Raw genomic sequence first — 25,123 nt, forward strand, 5'->3', positions numbered from 1 at the left:
ACGCGGCACAGTCGCTGGTTTTTAATGGCCTCGCGGTCAGGCACAACCAAACGGAGCAAAAGTCGGGTTAAAAACGGCCCAAATGGGTTAATTGTAATAAATACGTCCGTACAAAGGAGTCCCTACGGGGTTAATTAGGCACGAGTTAGTCGTTAATTAGCGCTGTCGGAGTTAATTAGCGCCTGTGAGGGCGATTCTCAGTCAGTCCAGGTTTCCCTTGGAATTCTGCTGTTTTCCCTCTGAAAAAAGTTCAGGATTTTCCTGGAAATTCCTGGGAATTCTGCTGGGTTCCTCCTGGATCCTTGGGAATGCCGCTGTTCTACAGTCAAATCCCACTTTTCTCCTCCAAATCCCACTGTTTTCTTGAGAATTCCGCTGTTTTCCAGGAAATCCAGGGGGGTTCCCAGCAGGATTTTCGGGATTTTTGGGATCCCAGGGAGGTTTTCCAGCAGGATTTTCAGATTTCCAGCAGGATTTTCAGATTTCCAGCAGGATTTTCATTTCCAGGATCCCAGGCTGTTTTTTTAGTGGGATTTTCAGGCTCCCAGGCTGTTTTTTTCATACCCCAGCAGGATTTTTGGGATCCCAGGCTGGTTTTCCAGCGGGATTTTCGGGTTTTTCAGGATCCCAGGGAGGTTTTCCAGCAGGATTTTCGGGATTTTTCAGGATCCCAGGCTGTGTTTTTGGGTCAGAACCCGGATTTCCCGGAGCAGAGCCGGGCGTGCATCTCCCGTTCTGGGGGATTTTCAGATTTTTGGGATCCCAGGGAGGTTTTCCAGGGGGATTTTCGGGTTTTTCAGGATCCCAGGGAGGTTTTCCAGCAGGATTTTCATTTTTCCGGCAGGATTTTCATTTTTCCAGCAGGATTTTCATTTTTCTGGCAGGATTTTCATATTTCCAGCAGGATTTTGAGTTTTTCCAGCAGGATTTTGAGTTTTTCCAGCAGGACTTTCAAGTTTTCCACCAGGATTTTCAGATTTTCCAGCAGGATTTTCAGACTTCCAGGATCCCAGGCTGATTTTCCAGTGGGATTTTCAGGATCCCAGGCTGTTTTTGGGGTCAGAACCCGGATTTCCCGGAGCAGAGCCGGGCGTGCATCTCCCACTCTGGGGGATTTTCAGATTTTCGGGATCCCAGGCTGGTTTTTCAGTGGGATTTTCAGATTTTCGGGATCCCAGGCTGGTTTTTCAGTGGGATTTTCAGATTTTTGGGATCCCAGGCTGGTTTTTCAGTGGGATTTTCAGATTTTTGGGATCCCAGGGAGGTTTTCCAGTGGGATTTTCAGATTTTCGGGATCCCAGGGAGGTTTTCCAGGGGGATTTTCGGGTTTTCCAGCAGGATTTCCGTGCTCAGAACCCGGATTTCCCGGAGCAGAGCCGGGCGTGCATCTCCGCGTCCAGGGGCACGTAGCGGCCCCTCTGGGGGTCCAGCACGAAGAGGGGCTCGGCCACCACCCGGGGGTCCCAGCCCTCCCCCCGCAGCCGCGTCTTCTGCAGCTTGAAGGTGCCTGGGGAGGGAAATCCCCCCGGGAATCGCCCCGGCCACGCCCACTTCAGGCCACGCCCCATCAAGCCACGCCCTCATTAGACCACACCCCTTTAGTTGCCACCCATTTAACCCCACTTTTTAAAGCCACACCCACATTAGACCACACCCTTTAGCCCCACCCATTTAATACCACCCCTCAAACCCCGCCCCTTTTAAGCCCCACCCCTTTAAGCCCCACCCATTTAGGCCCCACCCCTTTAATCCCCATCTAGCCCCACCCCTCAAAGCCCATTTAGGCCCCACCCCTTTTTGCCCCACCCCTTTAGGCCACACCCCTTTAATTCCCACCCAGCCACACCCCTTTAGGCCACACCCCTTTAATCCCCATCCAGCCACACCCCTTTAGGCTCCTCCCCCTTAATCCCTGCCCCTCAAACCTCATTCAATCCCGACCCTGTAGGCCCCACCCATTTATACCCTGCCCATTTAGGCTCCACCCCTTTAAGCCCCACCCCTCCATGCCCCACCCTTTAAGCCCCACCCCTTTAACCCTGCCCAACCCACCCCACCCTGTTAAACCCCACCCCTTTAGGTCCTGTTCTGTTAAGCCCCACCCCTTTAAGCCCCACCCCTTTAAGTCCCATCCCACCCACCCCTGCCCTTTTAAGCCACACCCCTTTAAGCCCCACCCCTTTAGCCCCCACCCCTTTAAACCTTGCCCCACCCACCCCACCCCTTTAAGCCCCACCCCATTAAGCCCCACCCCTTTAAGCTCCACCCTTTAAATCTCACCCCTTTAAGCTCCACCCCATTAAGCCCCACCCCTTTAAGCTCCACCCTTTAAATCTCACCCCTTTAAGCTCCACCCCATTAAGCCCCACTGCTTTAAGCCCCACCCCTTTAAGCCCCACCCCTCTAAGCCCCACTCCTTTAAGCCCCACCCCTTAAAGCTCCACCCTTTAAATCTCACCCGTTTAATCCCCACCCCTTTTGGCCCCACCCTATTAAGCCCCCACCCTGTTAAGCCCCACCCCTTTAAGCCTTGCCCCACCCACCCCTGCCCCTTTAATCCCCACTCCTTTAAGCTCCGCCCCACTCTGCCCCACCCCATTAAGCCCCACCCCCAATTCCCTGCCCTGTTAAGCCCCACCCCTTTAAGCCCCAGCCTATAAATACCACCCTTTTAAGCCCCACCCCTTTAAATCTCACTCCGTTAATCTCCACCCCTTTAGGCCCCACCCCTTAAAGCCCCACCCCTTTAAGCCCCACCCCTTTAAGCCCCACCCCTTTAAGCTCTACTCTTCCAAACTCCACCCATTAAGCCCCACCCTTTATATCCCACCCCTTTAAACCCCACCCATTTAAGCCCCACCCCATTAAGCCCCACCCCTTTAGGCTGCACCCTATTAAGCCCCACCCCTTTAGGCCCCACCCCGTCAGGCCCCGCCCCTTTGGGCCCCGCCCCTTTGGGCCCCGCCCTCACTGGTGCTGTCGAGCCGCGGGCGCAGGCGGATGAAGACGGGCCGGGCGTAGGGCGGCAGCAGCGGGCACAGCGCGGGGTACAGGGCACCCACGTCCACCCGGGCGGCGGGGTCCGCGATGGCCGCCATGCCCGCCCGCCCCTCCACGCCTGGAACGGGGAGAAAAACCCAAAATTTGGGAAAAAACCCGGGGATTTTGGGGTTAGAAATGGGGATTTGGGGAAAAAAATGGGGATTTTGGGGTTTACCCCAAACCCTGACCCCAATTCCTGGCACAGTCCCTGGCACAGCCCCATGCCAGCCCAGCCTTCCACGCCTGGAACGGGGAGAAAAACCCAAAATTTGGGAAAAAACCCCATTAAATTTGGGAAAAAACCCGGGATTTTGGGGTTTCCTAAATGCAGTGCCGTGCCCGGTACAGGGCACCCACGTCCAGCTGGGCAGCGGGGTCAGCGATGGCCGCCATGCCTGCCCGCCCCTCCACGCCTGGATTGAGGGAAAAAATGGGGATTTTGGGGAAAAAAAAGGAATTTTGGGGTTAAAAAAGAGGATTTTGGGGTTAGAAATGGGGATTTTGGGGTTTCCTAACTCCAGCGCCGTGCCCGGTACAGGGCACCGACGTCCAGCTGGGCACTGGGGTCGGTGATGGCCGCCATGCCCGCCCACCCCTCCATGCCTGGATTGAGGGAAAAAACCCAAAATTTGGGAAAAAATGGGAATTCTGGGGGAAAAACGGGGATTTTGGGGTTAAAAATGGGGATTTTTGGGGTTTACCCCAAACCCCGACCCCAATTCCTGGTACAGCCCCATGCCAGCCCTGCCCTCGACTCCTGGCTGAGGAGAAAAACTGAGATTTTGGGAAAAAACCACAGAATTTTGGGGTTAAAAATGGGGATTTTGGGGTTAAAAATGGGGATTTTGGGGTTTCCTAAATCCTGATCCCAGCTCCTGGCCCCATTCCTGGTACAGCCTCAAGCCTGCCTAGCGTTCCGTACCTGGAACAGGGGAAAAAAATGGGAATTTTGGGAAAAAAAACCTCAGGAAATTTGGGGTTAAAAATGGGGATTTTGGAAAAAACACAGGAAATTTGGGTTTTCCTAAATCCTGATCCCAATTCTTGGCCCCATTCCTGGTACAGCCCCACGCCAGCCCTGCCCTCCTTTTCTAGATGAGGGAAAAAATGGGAATTTTGGGGAAAAAAATTGGAATTTTGGGAAAAAGCACAGAATTTTGGGGGAAAAAAAAGGGGGAATTTTGGGGAAAAATACCCAGGAAATTCATGGTTTCTTAAATCCAGTCCTATTCCTGACCCCATTCCTGGTACAGCCCCATGCCCACCCTGCCCTCCAGCCCTGGATCGGGAAAAAAATGGGAATTTTGGGGTTAAAAATGGGAATTCTGGGGTTAAAAATGGGGATTTGGGGGAAAAAATGGGGATTTCGGCCTAAAACCCCAAATCTCCCCCAAATCTCCCTTTCCCACCCCAATTCTGCCTCGAAAACCCCGGAATTTCTCCCCCAAATTCCCCAGGGGATTTCCCCCATTCCCAACCCCTTTTATCCCAGATTTTATCCCCGAATTTTTTTGGGGGGATTTACCGGGAATCTCAACACCATAGACCCCAAAATCTGCCCCAAATCACCCCAAATCTCCATTTTCCACCCCAATTTTACCTGGAAAACCCCGGAATTCCCCCCCCAAATTCCCACGGGATTTTCCCCCATTCCCAACCCCTGTTATCCCAAATTTTATCCTGAATTTTTGGGGCTTTACCAGGAATCTCAACAGCGTAGACCCCAAAAATCTCCCTTTTCCCACCCCAATTTTTCCTGGAAAACCCCGGAATTTCTCCCCCACATTCCCACGGGATTTCCCCCCATTCCCAACCCCCCTTTATCCTGAATATTTTTTGGGATTTACCAGGAATCTCGACGCCGTAGACCCCAAAATCTCCCCCAAATCTCCCTTTCCCACCCCAATTTTACCTGGAAAACCCCGGAATTTTTTCCCCCAAATTCCCACAGGATTTCCCCCCATTCCCAACCCCTTTTATCCCAGATTTTATCCCGAATTTTTTTGGGATGTAACGGGGATTTTTGATGCCGTAGACCCCAAATCTGCCCCAAATCACCCCAAATCTCCATTTTCCACCCAATTCTGCCTGAAAAAAACCAGAATTCTCCCCCCACATTCCCACGGGATTTCCCCCATTCCCAACCCCTTTTATCCCAGATTTTATCCCAAATTTTATCCCGAATTTTTTGGGCTCTACTGGGAATCTCGATGCCGTAGACCCCAAATCTCCATTTCCCACCCCAATTTTTCCTGGAAAAACCCTGGAGTTTCTCCCCCAAATTCCCACGGGATATCCCTAATTCCCAACCCCTTTTATCCCAAATTTTATCCCGGATTTTTTTTGGATTTACCAGGAATCTCGACACCGTAGACTCCAAAATCTCCTCCAAATCTCCCTTTCCCACCCCAATTCTGCCTGGAAAACCCCGGAATTTCTCCCCCAAATTCCCACTGGATTTCCCCCCATTCCCAACCCCCTGTTATCCCGAATTTTTGTGGGATTTACCGGGAATCTCGACGCCGTAGACGGCGACGTCGGCCTGGCCCAGCAGGCGGCTCAGGGCGCCCTCGACCTCGGTGCTGGAGACGTTCTCGCCCCGCCAGCGGAACGTGTCCCCGGCCCGGTCCCGAAAGTACAGGTAGCCCAGGTCATCCATCACCAGAACATCCCCTAAAAGTGGGGAAACAACCCCAAAAAAATCCCAAAAATTTATACTGAGGAATGGGGGAAATAGCGGGAAAAATCCTCAAAAAATCGTGAAAAGTTACAGTGGGGAATGGGGGAAAAATCCCAATAAATGTACCCCCAGAATGGGGAAAAATACTGACAAATGTACCCCCCAGAATGGGGAAAAAATAAAAAAAATTTCCCTCAAAAATGGGGAAAAAATCCCAAAAAAGTCCCAAAATTGTCCCCACGGGAACAGGGAAAAAATCCCCCAGAAAATCCCAGCTGGGAACTGGGAAATCAGCCCCAAAGTGCAGGTAGCCCAAGTCATCCATCACCAGAACGTGCCCTAAAAAGTGGGGAAACAACCCCAAAAAATATGGAGAAGTTACACTGAGGAATGGGGGAAATAGCGGGAAAAATCCTCAAAAAATTGTGAAAAGTTACAGTGGGGAATGGGGGAAAAATCCCAAAAAATGTACCCCAAGAATGGGGAAAAAAATCCCAAAAATGTACCCCAAGAATGGGAAAAAAATCCCAATAAATGTACCCCAAGAATGGGAAAAAAATCCCAATAAATGTACCCCAAGAATGGGAAAAAAATCCCAAAAAATGTACCCCAAGAATGGGGAAAAAAATCCCAAAAAATGTACCCCAAGCATGGGAAAAAAAATCCCAATAAATGTACCCCAAGAATGGGAAAAAAATCCCAATAAATGTACCCCAAGAATGGGAAAAAAATCCCAAAAAATGTACACCAAGAATGGGAAAAAAATCCCAATAAATGTACCCGAAAAAATGGGAAAAAAACCCCAAAAAATGTACCCCAAGAATGGGGGAAAAAAAACCCAAAAAATCCCAATAAATCCCACCTGGGAATGGAGAAAAAAATCCTGAAAAATTCCCAAATATTTATACCAGGGAATGGGGAAAAATCCCCCAAAAAAATCCCAAAAAATTCCACCTGGGAATAGAAAATATCCTGAAAAAAATCCCAACAAATCTCACCTGGGAATTGGGAACAAATCCCAAAAAATGTACCCCCAGAATGGGGAAAAAGTCCTGAAAATATTCCCTAAAAATCCCAGTTGGGAATGGGGGAAGCAGCCCCAAAGTGCAGGTAGCCCAAGTCATCCATCACCAGAACGTCCCCTAAAAATGGGGAAATAACCCCAAAAAATCCCCAAAAACTTATACTGAGGAATGGGGGAAATAGCGGGAAAAATCCCCAAAAAAATTCCTGAAAATGTGGGGAAATGAGGGAAAAATCCCGAAAAATGTACCCCCAGAATGGGGGAAAAATCCCCAAAAAGCTCACGTGGAAATGGGGAAAATGCCCCAAAAAATTCCCCAAAATTCTCCCATGGGAATGGGGGAAAAATCCCCAAAAATTCCCCAAAAATTGTCCCATGGGATTTGAGGAAAAATCCCCCAGAAAATCCCAGTTGGGAATTGGGGAAGCAGCCCCAAAATGCAGTTAGCCCCAAGTCATCCATCACCAGAACATCCCCTAAAAATGCAGAAATAACCCCAAAAAATTGCAAAAAAAATTATACTGAGGAATTGGGGAAATAGCGGGAAAAAATCCTCCCAAAAATTCCAAAAAGTTACAGTGGGGAATGGGGGAAAAATCCCCCAAAAATCTCACTTGGATATAGGAAAAAACCCTCAAAAATTCCTAAGAAATTACAGCTGGGAATTGGGAAAAATCCAGAAAAATCTCAACTAGGAATTTGGAAAAAAACCCTTTAAAAATTCCCCAAAAAAATCACACCTGGGGCTTGGGGAAAAGTCCTGTAAAAAGTCCCAAAAAATCCCCCCAAAATCCTGAAAAGTTACAGTGGGGAATGGGGGAAAAATCCCCAAAAATGTAACCCTAGAATGGGAAAAAAACCCAAAGATTTCCCTAAAAATGGGGGAAAAGCTCAAAAAAACCCCCATAAATGCCATCTGGAATGGGGAAAAAATCCTGAAAAAATTCCCAAAAATTATACCAGGGAATAGGGAAAAATTCCCGAAAAAAATTCCACCTGGGATTTGGGGGAAAATGGCCCAAAAAAATCCTAGGATTTGGGGCTGGAATTCCAGGAATTCCCATAAAAAATGGGAAAAGACCCCAAAAATTCACCTGACAATGGGGACAAGACCCCAAAACCCACCGTGGGATTTTTGGCCGTCGCTCCAGGAAACCCCCATTGATTCCCGAGCCCTTTGGGATGCCCCAGTGGGGAAACTCCCGGGATTTGGGGCCGGAATTCCGGGAATTCCCACGAAAAACATGAAAAAATTCCAAAATGTCATCCAAGAATGGGGACAAGACCCCAAAACCCAATCCTGGGATTTTTGCGTCAACGCTCCGGGACTTTTTCTTGTGGTTTATTCCCAAGATCTTTGGGATGTTCCAATGGGGAAATTCCCGGGATTTGGGGCCGGAATTCCGGGAATTCCAATGAGAAATGGGAAAAGACCCCAAAAATTCACCTGACAATGGGAAAATCCCCAAAGAGTCACCCAAGAATGGGGACAAGACCCCAAAACCCAATCCTCGCTCAGGAAATCCCCATTGATTCCCGAGCCCTTTGGGGTGTTCCAGTGGGGAGACTCCTGGGATTTGGGGCCGGAATTCCGGGAATTCCCATGAAAAATATGAAAAAATTCGAAAATGTCATCCAAGAATGGGAGAAGACCCCAAAACCCAATCCTGGAATTTTTGGCTGTCGCTCCGGGTGATCCCCATTGATTCCCGAGCCCTTTGGGGTGTCCCAAGGGGGAAACTCCCGGGATTTGGGGCCGGAATTCCGGGCATTCCGGCGGGCTCACCTGACAGGTAGGCCTGGTCGCCCTTGGCCAGCACGTCGCGGACGATCTTGCCGCGCGTGGCGCCGGCGCTGACGTAGCCGTCGAAGCGGCGCAGGGGGTCCCGCTGGTCGATGCGGCCCACCAGCAGCCCGGGCTCCCCTGGGAGCGCGGGAAAGGGGAATGCCATCCAAAATCCAGGGGGAATGGGGATGGGATCCCAAAATCCAGGGGGAATGGGGATGGGGTCACGGAATCCAGGGGGAATGGGAATGGGGTCACAGAATCCAGGGGGATGGGGATGGGATCACGAATCCATGGGAAATGGGAATTCCATCCCAGAATCCAGGGGGGAATGGGGATGGGATCCCAAAATCCAGGGGGAATGGGGATGGGATCCCAAAATCCAGGGGGAATGGGGATGGGGTCACGGAATCCAGGGGGAATGGGGATGGGATCCCAAAATCCAGGGGGAATGGGGATGGGATCCCAAAATCCAGGGGGAATGGGGATGGGGTCACGGAATCCAGGGGGAATGGGAATGGGGTCATGGAATCCAGGGGGATGGGGATGGGATCACGAATCCATGGGAAATGGGAATTCCATCCCAGAATCCAGGGGGAATGGGGATGGGATCCCAAAATCCAGGGGGAATGGGGATGGGGTCACGGAATCCAGGGGAAATGGGAATGGGATCACGGAATCCCCAGGGAAAAGGGGGATGGGATCATGGAATACAGGGGAATGGGAATGGGGTCACAGAATTAATGGGAAATGGGAATGGGATCCCAAAATCCAGGGGAAATGGGAATGGGGGTCACGGAATCCATGGGAAATGGGATCCCAAAATCCAGGGGGAATGGGGATGGGATCACGGAATCCAGGGGAAATCGGAATGGCATCACAGAATCCAGGGGGAATGGGATCACGGAATCCATGGGGAATGGGAATGGGATCACAGAATCCCCAGGGAAATGGGAAATGGGATCATGGAATCCAGGGGGAATGGGAAATGGGAATTCCATCCCAAAATCCAGGGGAATGGGAATGGGATCACGGAATCCCCAGGGAAATGGGAAATGGGATCATGGAATCCAGGGGGAATGGGAAATGGGAATTCCATCCCAAAATCCAGGGGGATGGGAATGGGATCCCAAAATCACTAAGGAGATGGGAATGGGATCCCAAAATCCAGGGAAATGGGAATGGGATCCCGGAATCCAGGGGGAATGGGATCCCAAAATCCAGGGGGAATGGGAATGGGATCATGGAATTCATGGGAAATGGGAATTCCGTCCCAAAATCCCCAGGGAAATGGGATCACGGAATCCAGGGGAAAATGGGAATGGGATCCCAAAATCTCGAGGGAAATATTTGGGATTGAGTCCAGATGACCCCAAATTTTATGGGAATGACAAAGGAACGACCCCAAATTTTTGGGATCAACTCAAGATGACCCCAGAATATTTGGGATTGACTCCAGATGATCCAAAATTTATGGGAATGGCAAGGAATGACCCCAAATTTTTGGGATCAAGTCAAGATGACCTGAAAATTTATGGGATTCACAAAGAATGGCCCCCAAAATATTCGGGATTGACTCCAGATGATCCCAAAATTTATGGGAATTGAAAAGAACGACCCCAAATATTTTGGGATTGACTCAAAATGACCCCAAAATTTACAGGATCAACTCAAAATGACCCAAAATTTACGGGATCAACTCAAGATGATTCAAAATTTATGGGAATTGAAACAAACAACCCCAAATTTTTTGGGATTGGCTCAAGATGACCCAAAATTCTTGGGGATTGACTCAAGATGACCCCAAATTTAAGAGATCAACTCAGGATGACCCAAAATTTACGGGATCAACTCAAGATGATCCAAAATTTATGGGAATTGAAAAGAACAACCCCAAATATTATGGGATTGACTCAAGATGACCCAAAATTTTTGAGGATCAACTCAAAATGATCCCAAATTTAAGAGATAAACTCAAGATGACCCCAACACTTACAAGATCAACTTCAGATGATCCAAAATTTATGGGAATGGCAAAGAACGACCCCAAATTTTTTGGGATCGACTCAAAATGACCCCAAATTTACACGATGGACCCAAAATGACCCCAAAATTTTTGGGGATCAACTCAAAATGATCCCAAATTTAAGAGATCAACTCAAGATGACCCCAACATTTACAGGATCAACTCAAGATGACCCCAACATTTACAGGATCAACTTCAGATGATCCAAAATTTATGGGAATGGCAAAGAATGACCCCAAATATTATGGGATTGACTCAAAATTACCCAAATTTTTTGGGGATTGACTCAAGATGACCCAAAATTTTTTGGGGATCGACAGAAAACCCCCCCAAAATTTACGGGAACAGCAGAGAACGACCCCAAAATTTATGGGACCGCCCCACCCCAAGACCTTTGCGACAGCCCCAATTCCCCAATTCCCCACCCAAACCCGGGTGGAAAATCCCGTTTGGGAGCCCAAACCCTGCGGGATGTCGGGTTTTTTTGGGGTGAAAGCGGGGGTTTTTGGGATGGGGGCCGACCTGGGGCCGCAGGGCACGCAGAGGCCGCGGGCGTCGCGCAGCGGCTGCAGCGAGCCGGGCTGCACGCGCAGCAGCCGCACCGGGTACACGCCGGGCAGCAGGCGGCTGTTGAACCCGCACGCGCCCACCTGGGGGGAAAAAATGGGAAATTTAAAAAAAATGGGGGAATTTAAAAAAAAAATGGGGAAAATCGGGCGAGAAATGGGGGAGTTAGAGGAAAAAATGGGGGGAAATTCGGTGAAAAATGGGGGAAATCGGCCTAAAAATGGGGAGAATCGGGTGAAAAAATGGGGAGAATTGGGTGAAAAATTGGGAGAATTGGGTGAAAAATGGGGGAATTCTGAAAAAAAAGAAATGGGGGTATTGTAAAAAAAAATGAGGGAATTAAAAAAAATGGGGAAATTGTAAAAGAAAATGGGGAAAATCGGGCGAGAAATGGGGGAATTAGCGAAAGAAAGGGGGAAATGTGGCTGAAAAATGGGGGGAATTGGGTGAAAAATGGGGGAATTTAAACAAAAAATGGGGAAAATCGGGCGAGAAATGGGGGAATTAGAGGAAAAAATGGGGGGAAATGGGGTGAAAAATGGGGAAAATCGGCCTAAAAATGGGGAGAATCGGGTGAAAAATGGGGGAATTCTGAAAAAAAAAAATGGGGGAATTGTAAAAAAAATGAGGGAATTAAAAAAAATGGGGAAATTGTAAAAGAAAATGGGGAAAATCGGGCGAGAAATGGGGGAATTAGCGAAAGAAAGGGGGAAATGTGGCTGAAAAATGGGGGGAATTGGGTGAAAAATGGGGGAATTTAAACAAAAAATGGGGAAAATCGGGCGAGAAATGGGGGAATTAGAGGAAAAAATGGGGGGAAATGGGGTGAAAAATGGGGAAAATCGGCCTAAAAATGGGGAGAATCGGTGTGAAAAATGGGGGGAATTCTGAAAAAAAAAATGGGGGAATTGTAAAAAAAATGAGGGAATTTAAAAAAATGGGGAAATTGTAAAAGAAAATGGGGAAAATCGGGCGAGAAATGGGGGAATTAGCGAAAGAAAGGGGGAAATGTGGCTGAAAAATGGGGGGAATTGGGTGAAAAATGGGGGAATTTAAACAAAAAATGGGGAAAATCGGGTGAGAAATGGGGGAATTAAGGGAAAAAATGGGGGGAAATTGGGTGAAAAAAGGGGAGAATCGGCACTCGCTGGCCCTGTAGAACTCCCATTTTCCCCATTTTTTAAGGGATTTTTCCCATTTTTGCCCTATTTTTGCCCCATGTTTCCCCATATTTTTTCCCAATTTTGGGGGTATTTTTCCCCAAATTTTTGGGGATTTTCCCCACCTTCCCATCGACATTGGCCAGGCTGCAGTTGCACTCGCTGGCCCCGTAGAGCTCCCATTTTCCCCATTTTTTAAAGGATTTTTTTCCAATTTTCCCCCCATTTCTCCCGCAATTTTCCCCAATTTTTTGGCTATTTTTTGGGGTTTTTTTGGGGGGATTTTCCCCATTTTCCCTCACTTTCCCATCGATGTTGGCCAGGCTGCAGTTGCACTCGCTGGCCCCATAGAACTCCTGTTCTTTCCCATTTTATTCCCATTTTTCCCCCATTTTCCGCCCAATTTTTGGGGGGATTTTTTTGGGGATTTTTGGGGATTTTTTTGGGGATTTTTCCCCATTTTCCTCACCTTGCCATCGACGTTGGCCAGGCTGCAGTTGCACTCGGTGGCCCCGTAGAGCTCCCGTTTTTTTCCCGTTTTCCCTCCATTTTTTCTCTATTATTCCCCCATTTTCCCCCCAATCTTTCCCCAATTTTGGGGGGATATTTTTGGCTATTTTTGGGGGGATTTTTTCCCCATTTTTTGGGGATTTTCCCCATTTTTCCCACCTTGCCTTCGACGTTGGCCAGGCTGCAGTTGCACTCGGTGGCCCCGTAGAACTCCCGTTTTCCCCATTGTTTGTGGGATTTTTTCCCCATATTTTCCCCATATTTTTCCCCAATCAATCTTCCCCAATTTTTGGAGGATTTTTTTGGGGTATTTTCCCCGTTTTCCCCACCTTGCCATCGACATTGGCCAGGCTGCAGTTGCACTCGCTGGCCCCGTAGAGCTCCCGTTTTCCCCCATTGTTTATGGGATTTTTTTCCCATTTTTGCCCTATTTTTTTCCCATTTTTTCCCCAATCTTTCCCCAATTTTTGGAGGATTTTTTTGGAGGATTTTTTTGGGGTATTTTCCCCATTTTCCCTCACTTTCCCATCGACGTTGGCCAGGCTGCAGTTGCACTCGGTGGCCCCATAGAACTCCTGTTCTTTCCCATTTTATTCCCATTTTTTCCCCCATTTTTGCCCCGTTTTTTCCCCATATTTTCCCCAATCTTTCCCCAATTTTTTCCCAATTTTTGGGGATTTTTCCCCATTTTCCCCACCTTGCCATCGACGTTGGCCAGGCTGCAGTTGCACTCGGTGGCCCCGTAGAACTCGCCGATGCGGCGCAGGCGGAAGCGGCGCTGGAAGCGCGGCCAGAGCTCGGCGCGGAGCCCGTTCCCCAGCGCCAGGCGCACGCGGTGCCGGCGCTCGGCCTCGGCCTCGGGCTGCGCCAGCAGGAACCGGCACAGCTCCCCGATGTACTGCACCACCTGCTGCAAAAATGGGGAGAAAAAACGGGATTTTGGTGAAAAATCACCGAAAAAAATGGGGTTTGGGGGAAAAAATGGGATTTTGGAGTCAAAAAATGGGGTTTCGAATGATGGCCGGGCTGGGCCAGCAGGAACCGGCACAGCTCCCCGATGTACTGCACCACCTGCCGCGAAAATGGGGAGAAAAAACGGGATTTTGGTGAAAAATCCCCCCCAAAAATGGGGTTTGGGGTCAAAAAATGCCAAAAAATGGGATTTCGGGTGAAAAAATGGGGTTTTGGGTGATGGCCGGGCTGGGCCAGCAGGAACCGGCACAGCTCCCCGATGTACTGCACCACCTGCTGCAAAAATGGGGAGAAAAAACGGGGTTTTGGTGAAAAATCACCGAAAAAATGGGGTTTGGGGACAAAAAATGCCAAAAAATGGGATTTCGGGTGAAAAAATGGGGTTTGGTATCAGTCATGGGCTGGGCCAGCAGGAACCGGCACAGCTCCCCGATGGACTGCACCACCTGGGCAAGGGAAAAATGGGGAGAAAAACGGGATTTTGGTAAAAAACCCCAGAAAAATGGGATTTTCAGTGAAAAATTACCAAAAAAAGCGATTTTGGGTGAAAAAATGAGATTTTGGGTGTTGGCCGGGCTGGGCCAGCAGGAACCGGCACAGCTCCCAATCACCTACAGGGATATTCCAAAAAAATTCAGGGATTTGTAGTAAAAAAATGGGATTTTGGGTTAAAAATACCAAAAAAGTGGGATTTGGGGAGAAAAATACCCAAACAAATGGGATTTTTGGGGTGGAAAATTGGGATTTTTGGGGGAAAAAATTTGGATTTGGGGGGAGATAGAAAAAAATGGAGTGTTGGGGTTGGGGAGAGGCGAGAAATGGGGGGAAATGGGGAAAAAGTAGAGAGGGAAAAAGGGGGGAGAAATAGGGAAGAAAATGGAAAAATGGGGGGAATTAGAGAAAAAATTGAAAAAATGTGGAAAAATGGGGGGAAAATGGGGGGGAAATGAGAGAAAAAAAATTGAGAAAATTTGAGAAAAAATGGGGAAAACAAAGGAAAAAAGAGAGAAAAATGGGAAAATGGTGGGGGATGGGAAAAATGGGGAGAAAATGGAAAAATGGGGGAAATTAAGGAAAAAGGGGAAGAAAAATGGGGGGAAAAGAAAGGAAAAATGAGAGAAAAAATGGAGAAAAATTGGGAAAAATGGGGGAAAATTAAGTAAAAATGAGAGAAAAAAATTGAGAAAAATTTGAGAAAAACGGGGAAAATTAAGGAAAAATGAGAGAAAAAATGGAGAAAAATTGGGAAAATTTGAGAAAAATGGGGGGAAAATTAAGGAAAAATGGGAGGAAAAATGGGGGGGGAAAGAAAGGAAAAATGAGAGAAAAAATGGAGAAAAATTGGGAAAAAGGGGGAAAAATTAAGGAAAAATTGAGAAAAAAATCGAGAAAAATGGAAAAATTTTGAGAAAAATAGGGGTAAATTAAGGAAAAATGATAAAAAAATTGAGAAAAATTGGGGAAAAAAGAGGAAAATGGCAAAAAATTGGAAAAATAGGGAAAAATGGGGGAAAAGTCAGGAATTGGGGCTCACCGTGCAGCGATATTTGACGCAATCGTCCCAAAATCTGGAGGCCGAGAATTTCCTGCGGATGACGACGGTGAGGCCGTGCAGGAGGCACTGCCCCACCCCCAGGATGTTCCCTGGAACGTTCCGGAAAAATGGGGGGAAATTCAGGGAAAAGTCGGGAAAAAATTGGGGAAAAATTGGGGAAAAATTGGGGAAAAATCGGGATAAAATTTGGGGTAATAGTTGGATAAATTTGGGAAAATAGGGGGAAAAATTTGGGGAAAATGTGGAATAAATTCTGTGTAAATTTGGATGAATTCAGGATAAATTCGGGATAAATTCAGGATAAATTTGGGATAAATTCAGGATAAATTTGGGATAAATTCCGGAGAAATTCTGTATAAATTTGGGATAAATTCTGGATAAATTTGGGATAAATTCAGGATGAATTCACAATAAATTTGGATAAATTCAGGATAAATTCTGGATAAATTCAGGATGGGTTTGGGATGGATTATTTGGGATATTTGGGGTGTTTGGGGTGGGTCAGGCACTGCCCTACCCCCATGATGTTCCCTGGAATGTTCCAGAAAAATTGGGAAAAATTCGGGAAAAAATCGGGATAAATTTGGGGTAAATTCAGGAAAAAATCGGGGAAAAAATCAGGAAAAATTTGGAAATTTTTGGGGAAATTTTGCGGAAAATTTGGAATAAATTTTGTATATATTCTGAATAAATTTGGGATAAATTCAGGATAAATTTGGGATAAAATCAGGATGGGTTTGGAATGAATTATTTGGGATACTTGGAGTAAATTTGGGATTTTTGGGGTGTTTGGATGGGTTTGGCACTGCCCCACCCCCATGATGTTCCCTGGAATGTTCCAGAAAAATTGGGAAAAATTCGGGGAAAAATTCGGGGAAAAATCGGGAAAAAATCGGGAAAAAATTGGGAAAAAATTGGGATAAATTTGGGGTAAATTCAGAAAAAATCGGGAAAAAAATTGGGAAAATTACGGATAAATTTGTGATAAATTTGGGGTAAATTCAGGATGGATTTGGGATAAATTTGGGATAAATTTGGGGTAAATTCATGATAAATTTGGGGTAAATTTGGGATAAAATTCTGGATAAATTTGGGATTTTTGGGGTGGTTTGGGGTGGGTCAGGCACTGCCCCACCTCCATGATGTTCCCTGGAACATTGGGAAAAAATTGGGAAAAAATTGGGGAAAATTTGGGATAAAATTTGAATAAATTTGGGATAAAATTTGAATAAATTTGGGAAAATAGTGGGAAAATTTTGGTGAAAATTTTGAATAAATTTTGTATAAATTTGGGATAAATTCTGTATAATTTGGGATAAATTCTGTATAAATTTGGGATAAATTCTGTATATATTTGGGATAAATTCAGGATGGGTTTGGGGTGGATTTTTTGGGATATTTGGGGTGGTTTGGGGTGGAAGATGGCAGAGAAATGAGGAGGAGACAGGGAAAGGAAATGGGAAAAATAAACAGGAAATGGGAAAGGGAGGGGAAGAGGAAGAGGAAGAGGAAGAGGAAGAGGAAGAGGAAGAGGAAGAGGAAGAGGAAGAGGAAGAGGAAGAGGAAGAGGAAGAGGAAGAGGAAGAGGAAGAGGAAGAGGAAGAGGAGGAGATAGAGGAGGAGGAGGAGGAAGAAGGAATGGGAAAACCAGGAAAAAGGGGAGGAAAATGAAGGAAAAATGAGGGGAAAATGGAGAAAAACTGAAGAAAAATGGGGAAAATTATGGAAAAATGAGGGCAAAAAAGGGGAAAGGAAGGAAGAAGAGGAGGAGGAAGAGGAGGGGAAGGGAAGGGAAGGGAAGGGAAGGGAAGGAAGGGGAAGGGAAGGGAAGGGAAGGGAAGGGAAGGGAAGGGAAGGGAAGGGAAGGGAAGGGAAGGGAAGGGAAGGGAAGGGAAGGGAAGGAAGGGAAGGGAAGGGAAGGGAAGGGAAGGGAAGGGAAGGGAAGAAGAAAAAGAGGAAGAGGAAGAGGAAGAGGAAGACAGACGAAGAGGAGGAGGAGGAGGAGGAGGAGGAGGAGGCAGCACCTGCCGCGTGGTAGAGCGGCAGGCAGGTGTAGATGACGTCATCGGGGCGCATCCGGAAAGCGAAATAACCAAAGGCAGCGATGCGGTAATACCTGAGAGAGAGAGAGAGAGACTGACCACACCCACGGACACACCCACCACTGACCACACCCAGGGACACACCCACCACTGACCACACCCACTGACACACCCACTGACACACCCAGGGACACACCCACCACTGACCACACCCAGGGACACACCCACCACTGACCACACCCACTGACACACCCACTGACACACCCAGGGACACACCCACCACTGACCACACCCAGGGACACACCCACCACTGACCACACCCACTGACACACCCACTGACACACCCAGGGACACACCCACCACTGACCACAACCATGGTCACACCCACCACTGACCACACCCGTGGCCACACCCACCCTGACCACACCCGTGGCCACACCCACCCTGACCACACCCATGGCCACACCCATCACTGACCACACCCATGGCCACACCCATCACTGACCACACCCATGGCCACACCCTCACTGACCACACCCATGGCCACACCCATCACTGACCACACCCATGGCCACACCCATCACTGACCACACCCATGGCCACACCCACCACTGACCACACCCATGGCCACACCCATGGCCACACCCTCACTGACCACACCCACCACTGACCACACCCACCACTGACCACACCCACCACTGACCACACCCATGGTCACACCCACCACTGACCACACACCCACCACTGACCACACCTCACTGACCACACCCACCACTGACCACACCCACACTGACCACACCCATCCCTGACCACACCCACCACTGACCACACCCTCACTGACCACACCACCACTGACCACACCCACCACTGACCACACCCACACTGACCACAACCCATCCCTGACCACACCCACCACTGACCACACCCATCAATGACCACACCCACCACTGACCACACCCTCACTGACCCACACCCACCACTGACCACACCCATCCCTGACCACACCCACCACTGACCACACCCTCACTGACCACACCCACCCACCTGACCACACCCATCCCTGACCACACCCATCCCTGACCACACCCACCACTGACCACACCCATCAATGACCACACCCATCAATGACCACACCCACCACTGACCACACCCACAACCATACATGTCCATGTCCATCACGGACCACTCCCATTGACCACGCCCACCACTGACCACGCCCACCACTGACCACGCCCACTGCCCCCGCCCCGGCCCCGCCCCCTCACCTGCTGTGCACCACGATGGCCGCCTTGGGCAGGCCGGTGGTGCCCGAGGTGTAGATGTAGAACAGACGGTCTGGATGGGGCAAAAACCCGCGGAATCGGGAAAAACGGGGGAAAAACAGGGAAAATGGAGACAATGAAACAAAAATCAGGGGGAAATCTGGGGGAAAATCTGGGAAAAAACGGGAAAATCAGGGGAAATTCGGGGACAAATCAGGGGAAATCTGGGGGAAAATCAGGGGGAAATCGGGAATAATCAGGGAAAATTTCAGTAAAAATGAGGGGAAAATCAGGGGAAAATTGGGGGAAATGAGGGGGAAATCTGGAGAAAAATCAGGGAAAATTGGGGAATAATCAGGGAAAATTTGGGTGAAAATCAGGGAAAATCTGGGAAAAATCAGGGAAAATTTGGGGTAAAATCAGGGGAAAAACTGGGGAATAATCAGAGAAAATCTGGGAAAAATCAGGGAAATTGGGGAAAATTTGGGGAAAAATCAGGGGGAAAACTGGGGAAAATCAGGGGAAAATCAGGGAAAAATCAGGGAAAATTTGGGGGAAAATCAGGGGAAAATAGGGGGAAAATGAGGGGGAAATCTGGAGAAAAATCAGGGAAAATTGGGGAATAATCAGGGAAAATTTGGGGTGAAAATCAGGGAAAATCTGGGAAAAATCAGGGGACATCAGGGAAAATTGGGGGAAAATGAGGGGAAATCTGGGGGAAAATCAGGGAAAATCTGGGAAAAATCGGGAAATCAGGGAAAATTTGGGGAAAATGAGGGGGAAATCTGGGGGAAAATCAGGGGAAAATCATGGAAAATTTTGGGATAAATCAGGGGAAAAACTGGGGGAATAATCAGAGAAAATCTGGGAAAAATCAGGGGAAATCGGGGGAAAATTTGGGGAAAATGAGGGGAAATCTGGGGAAAATCAGGGAAAATTTGGGGAAAAATCAGGGAAAATTTGGGGAAAATGAGGGGGAAATCTGGGGGAAAATCAGGAAAAATCTGGGAAAAATCAGGGAAAATTTGAAGAAAAATCAGGGAAAACTGGGGAAAATCAGGGGAAAACTGGGGAAAATCAGGGAAAAATTGGGGAATAATCAGGGAAAAATTGGGGGGAAAATCAGGGGAAAAATCAGGGGAAATCAGGGAAAATTTGGGGAAAAATCAGGGAAAATTTGGGGAAAAATCAGGGAAAATTTGGGGAAAAATGAGGGGACATGGGGGGGAAAACCAGGGATAAATTTGGGGTGATTTTTACCATCCATGCCCTTCCCGGGGTCGATCTCGTAGGGGGATTTGGGGGCTCTCTCCAGGAGGGGCTCCAGGGCCTGGGTCCCCTCTGGGCTGGGCCCCCAATCCGGGGGGCCCCAGGAGAATTTCTGCATCCGCGGGTCCAGGGCGGCGCTCACCTCGGTGAGAGCTGGCAAAAATGGAGAAAATTCCTTAAAAAACGGGAAAAAATCACACTGGGAAAATATTTCTGTTGTCTGGAAAAAAAGTCCGTTTAAAAATGGGCAAAAATTCCCTGAAAAATGGGAGAAAATTCCTTAAAAACAGGGGAAAATCACACTGGAAAAAGGGGAGAAAATTCCTTAAAAACGGGAAAAAATCACACTGGGAAAATTGATTTATCATCCTAAAAAAATCAGTTTAAAAATGGGAGAAAATCACACTGGAAAAATGGGAGAAAATTCCTTTAAAACAGGGGAAAATCACACTGGAAAAATTGATTTATCATCCTAAAAAAATCAGTTTAAAAATGGGGAAAATTCCCTGAAAAAATGGGAGAAAATTCCTTAAAAACAGGGGAAAATCACACTGGAAAAATTGATTAATCATCCTGAAATCTCCAGAAAAAAAAAATGACTTTAAAAATGGGGGGAAATTCCCTGAAAAATTGAGAGAAATTCCTTAAAACCAGGAAAAATTGTACTGGAAAAAGGGATTTATCATCCTGAAAAAAATCTATTTAAAAATTGGGGAAAATTGCCCTGAAAAATGGGAGAAAATTCCTTAGAAGTGGGAAAAATTTTAGTGAAAAAATGGATTTATCATCTAGAAAAAATCGTTTAAAAATAGGGGGGGAAATTCCCTGAAAAATTGAGAGAAATTCCTTAAAAACAGGAAAAGTTGTACTGGAAAAATCTATTTATCATCCTGAAAAAAAATTCCAGCAAAAATCACTTTAAAATGGGAAAAATTCCTGGAAAATGGGAGAAAATTCCTTAAAAATGAAAAATTTTTAAAAAAGAAAAAAAAAAGAAAATTCCTTCCCTCCCTGCCCACCTGAGCCCCTTCCCCACCTCACCTGAGCCCCTCCCTGTTCACCTGAGCCCCTCCCTACTCACCTGAGCTCACCTGAGCCCCTTCCCCACCTCACCTGAGCCCACCTGAGCCCCTCCCTGAGCCCACCTGAGCCCCCTCCCCACCTCACCTGAGCCCCTCCACCTCACCTGAGCCTCTCCCTGCCCACCTGAGCCCCCTCCCCACCTCACCGGAGCTCACCTGAACCCACCTGAGCCCCTCCCCATCTGTTCCCACCTCACCTGAGCCCCTCCCCACCTCACCTGAGCCCCTCCCCACCTCACCTGAGCCCTTCCCTACTCACCTGAGCCCACCCGAGCTCACCTGAGCCCACCCGAGCTCACCTGAGCCCCTTCCCCCACATCACCCAAAACCCCCTCACCACCTCACCTGAGCCCCTCCCCACCTCACCTGAGCCCCTCGCCACCTCACCTGAGCCCCTTCCCCACCTCACCTGAGCCCCCTCCACCACCTCACCTGAGCCCCTTCCTGCCCAACTGAGCCCCTTCCTCACCTCACCTGAGCCCACCTGAGCCCCTCCCTAAGCCCACCTGAGCCCCTCCCTGAGCCCACCTGAGCCCCTTCCTCACCTCACCTGAGCCCACCTGAGCCCCCTCCCCACCTCACCTGAGCCCCCTCCCACCTCACCTGAGCCCACCTTGAGCCCGTCCCTGCTCACCTGAGCCCCCTCCCCACCTCACCTGAGCCCCTCCCCACCTCACCTGAGCCCCCTCCCCACCTCACCTGAGCCCCTCCCCACCTCACCTGAGCCCCTTCCCCACCTCACCTGAGCCCCCCTCCCCACCTCACCTGAGCCCACCTGAGCCCCTCCCTGCTCACTGGAGCCCGTCCCTATCAGTTCCCACCCAACCCTGAGCCCCTCCCCACCTCCCCAGCTCTCACCTGCTCCCAGCTCGGTGCCGAACACCACAGCCCTGGCCCCGGCGCAGGTGAGCCCGTGCAGCAGCCCCTCGCGGCGCAGGTGCGAGCTGAGCAGCGCCCTGCCCGCCTGAGCCCCCTCCCCCCACCTCACCTGAGCCCCTCGCCACTCACCTGAGCCCCTTCCCCACCTCACCTGAGCCCCTCGCCACCTCACCTGAGCCCCTCCCTGTCCACCTGAGCCCCTTCCTCACCTCACCTGAGCCCACCTGAGCCCCTCCCTGAGCCCACCTGAGCCCCTTCCCCCACCTCACCTGAGCCCACCTGAGCCCCCTCCCCACCTCACCTGAGCCCCCTCCCCACCTCACCTGAGCCCACCTCAGCCTCTCTCTGCTCACCTGAGCCCGTCCCTATCAGTTCCCACCTAACCTGAGCCCCCACCCCACCTCACCTGAGCCCACCTGAGCCCTCCCCCACCTCCCCAGCGCTCACCTGCTCCCAGCTCGGTGCCGAACACCACAGCCCTGGCCCCGGCGCAGGTGAGCCCGTGCAGCAGCCCCTCGCGGCGCAGGTGCGAGCTGAGCAGCGCCCTGCCCGCCTGAGCCCCCTCCCCACCTCACCTGAGCCCCTCCCCACCTCACCTGAGCCCCTCCCCACCTCACCTGAGCCCACCTGAGCCCCCTCCCCACCTCACCTGAGCCCACCTGAGCCCCCTCACCACCTCACCTGAGCCCCTTCCCCACCTCACCTGAGCCCCCTCGCCACCTCACCTGAGCCCCTTCCCCACCTCACCTGAGCCCCCTCCCCACCTCACCTGAGCCCACCTGAGCCCGTCCCTGCTCACCTGAGCCCCCTCCCCACCTCACCTGAGCCCCCTCCCCACCTCACCTGAGCCCCCTCACCACCTCACCTGAGCCCCCCTCCCCACCTCACCTGAGCCCCCTCACCACCTCACCTGAGCCCACCTGAGCCCCTTCCCCACCTCACCTGAGCCCCTCCCCAGCTCTCACCTGCTCCCAGCTCGGTGCCGAACACCACAGCCCGAGCCCCGGCGCAGGTGAGCCCGTGCAGCAGCCCCTCCTGGCGCAGGTGCGAGCTGAGCAGCGCCCTGCCCGCCTGAGCCCCCTCCCCACCTCACCTGAGCCCCCTCCCCACCTCACCTGAGCCCTCCCCCACCTCACCTGAGCCCACCTGTGCCCACCTGAGCCCCCTCCCCACCTCACCTGAGGCCCCTCCCCACCTCACCTGAGCCCCCTCCCCACCTCACCTGAGCCCCTCGCCACCTCACCTGAGCCCCTTCCTGCCCAACTGAGCCCCTTCCTCACCTCACCTGAGCCCACCTGAGCCCCTCCCTAAGCCCACCTGAGCCCCTCCCTGAGCCCACCTGAGCCCCTCCCCCACCTCACCTGAGCCCACCTGAGCCCTCCCTGAGCCCACCTGAGCCCCTCCCTAAGCCCACCTGAGCCCCTCCCCTGAGCCCACCTGAGCCCCTTCCCCACCTCACCTGAGCCCACCTGAGCCCCTCCCCACCTCACCTGAGCCCACCTCAGCCTCTCTCTGCTCACCTGAGCCCGTCCCTATCAGTTCCCACCTAACCTGAGCCCCCTCCCCACCTCACCTGAGCCCACCTGAGCCCCCTCCCCACCTCACCTGAGCCCACCTGAGCCCCTCCCCACCTCCCCAGCGCTCACCTGCTCCCAGCTCGGTGCCGAACACCACGGCGCTGGCCCCCGGCGCAGGTGAGCCCGTGCAGCAGCCCCTCCTGGCGCAGGTGCGAGCTGAGCAGCGCCGCCTCCACGCCGGCCTTGGCCAGGCCCAGCCAGAGCGCCACGAACTCGGGCCGCGCCTCCATGAGCACGGCCACCACGTGGCCCCGGGCGCAGCCCCAGCGCGGGGCACAGGTGCGCCACGGCGTCCGACACCTGCGCCAGGTGCGCGAAGCTCCACACCGCGCCCGACGCCGCGTCCACCAGCGCCGCCTTGGCCGGCGCGCGCCGCGCCACCCGCCCCCGAACAGCGCCGGCACCGAGCGGCCCGAGCGGCCGAAGCGCCACAGGTTGAGCCGCACGCGGAGCAGCACGTACAGGCCGCTGGGAATGGGGGAAAAAATGGAGATTTTGGTCAAATTGTGGGGGTTTTACAGTGAAATTTGGAGGTTTTGAGGTGAAATTTGGCAGAAATTGGGGTTAAACGGGGCTTAAACCATGGGAAATTGGGGTTGAACCAGAACCGGCGCAGGTTGAGCCGCACGCGGAGCAGCACGTACAGGCCGCTGGAAATGGGGAAAAAATGGAGATTTTGGTGAAATTACGGAATTTTTGGAGTGAAGTTTGGGGGTTTTGGGGTGAAATTGGGGTTAAACTAGGCTTAAACCATGGGAAATTGGGGTTAAATCATGGGAAATTGGGGTTAAACCATGGGAAATTGGGGTTAAACCTTAACCGCCACAGGTTGAGCCGCACGCGGAGCAGCACGTACAGGCCGCTGGAATGGGGGAAAAAACAGGGATTTTGGTTAAATTACAGGGGTTTTTGGAATGGAATTTGGGAGAAATTGGGGTTAAACTGGGCTTAAACCATGGGAAATTGGGGTTAAACCAGAACCGGCGCAGGTTGAGCCGCACGCGGAGCAGCACGTACAGGCCGCTGGAAAATGGGGGAAAAATGGAGATTTGGTCAAATTGTGGGGGTTTTACAGTGAAATTTGGGAGAAATTGAGGTTAAATTGGGCTTAAAGCATGGGAAATTGGGGTTAAACCAGAACCGCCACAGGTTGAGCCGCACGCGGAGCAGCACGTACAGGCCGCTGGAATGGGGGAAAAACGGGGATTTTGGTGAAATTACGGAAATTTTGGAGTGAAGTTTGGGGGTTTTGGGGTGAAATTGGGGTTAAACTGGCTTAAACCATGGGAAATTGGGGTTAAACCAGAGCCGGCACAGGTTGAGCCGCACGCGGAGCAGCACGTACAGGCCGCTGGAATGGGGGAAAAAACGGGGATTTTGGTGAAATTACGGAAATTTTGGAGTGAAGTTTGGGAGAAATTGAGGTTAAATTGGGCTTAAAGCATGGGAAATTGGGGTTAAACCAGAACCGGTGCAGGTTGAGCCGCACGCGGAGCAGCACGTACAGGCCGCTGGAAAAATGGGGGGAAAAACGGGGATTTTGGTTAAATTACGGAAATTTTGGAGTGAAGTTTGGCGGTTTTGGGGTGAAATTGGGGTTAAACTAGGCTTAAACCATGGGAAATTGGGGTTAAACAGAGCCGGCACAGGTTGAGCCGCACGCGGAGCAGCACGTACAGGCCGCTGGAAT

The 25,123-nt window shown here is 50.4% G+C and overlaps 1 protein-coding gene and 1 pseudogene across 1 annotated transcript in view; one reads left to right on the top strand and one right to left on the bottom strand.

Moving 5' to 3' along the window:
* Positions 1-6: 6 nt before the first annotated feature.
* LOC135288618 (long-chain fatty acid transport protein 1-like) overlaps positions 7-25,123 on the bottom strand; it is a 25,326-nt gene continuing 209 nt past the window's right edge. Inside the window, 23 exon segments of the mRNA XM_064401988.1 lie at positions 7-1,507; positions 2,972-3,118; positions 5,551-5,715; positions 8,533-8,672; positions 11,084-11,208; positions 13,493-13,702; positions 15,302-15,411; positions 17,347-17,438; positions 18,630-18,699; positions 19,887-20,048; positions 21,836-21,941; positions 22,263-22,409; positions 22,799-22,919; positions 23,503-23,684; positions 23,686-23,814; positions 23,817-23,901; positions 24,015-24,083; positions 24,254-24,295; positions 24,388-24,456; positions 24,575-24,616; positions 24,716-24,784; positions 24,903-24,944; positions 24,987-25,036. Of these exon segments, the coding sequence (XP_064258058.1) occupies positions 1,350-1,507; positions 2,972-3,118; positions 5,551-5,715; positions 8,533-8,672; positions 11,084-11,208; positions 13,493-13,702; positions 15,302-15,411; positions 17,347-17,438; positions 18,630-18,699; positions 19,887-20,048; positions 21,836-21,941; positions 22,263-22,409; positions 22,799-22,919; positions 23,503-23,684; positions 23,686-23,814; positions 23,817-23,901; positions 24,015-24,083; positions 24,254-24,295; positions 24,388-24,456; positions 24,575-24,616; positions 24,716-24,784; positions 24,903-24,944; positions 24,987-25,036 (2,532 nt within the window). The 3' untranslated portion in view covers positions 7-1,349.
* On the top strand, positions 1,684-2,809 carry LOC135288695 (uncharacterized; annotated as a pseudogene).

Source organism: Passer domesticus, chromosome 34 (assembly GCF_036417665.1).
Source record: "Passer domesticus isolate bPasDom1 chromosome 34, bPasDom1.hap1, whole genome shotgun sequence".
Taxonomy (NCBI): domain Eukaryota; kingdom Metazoa; phylum Chordata; class Aves; order Passeriformes; family Passeridae; genus Passer; species Passer domesticus.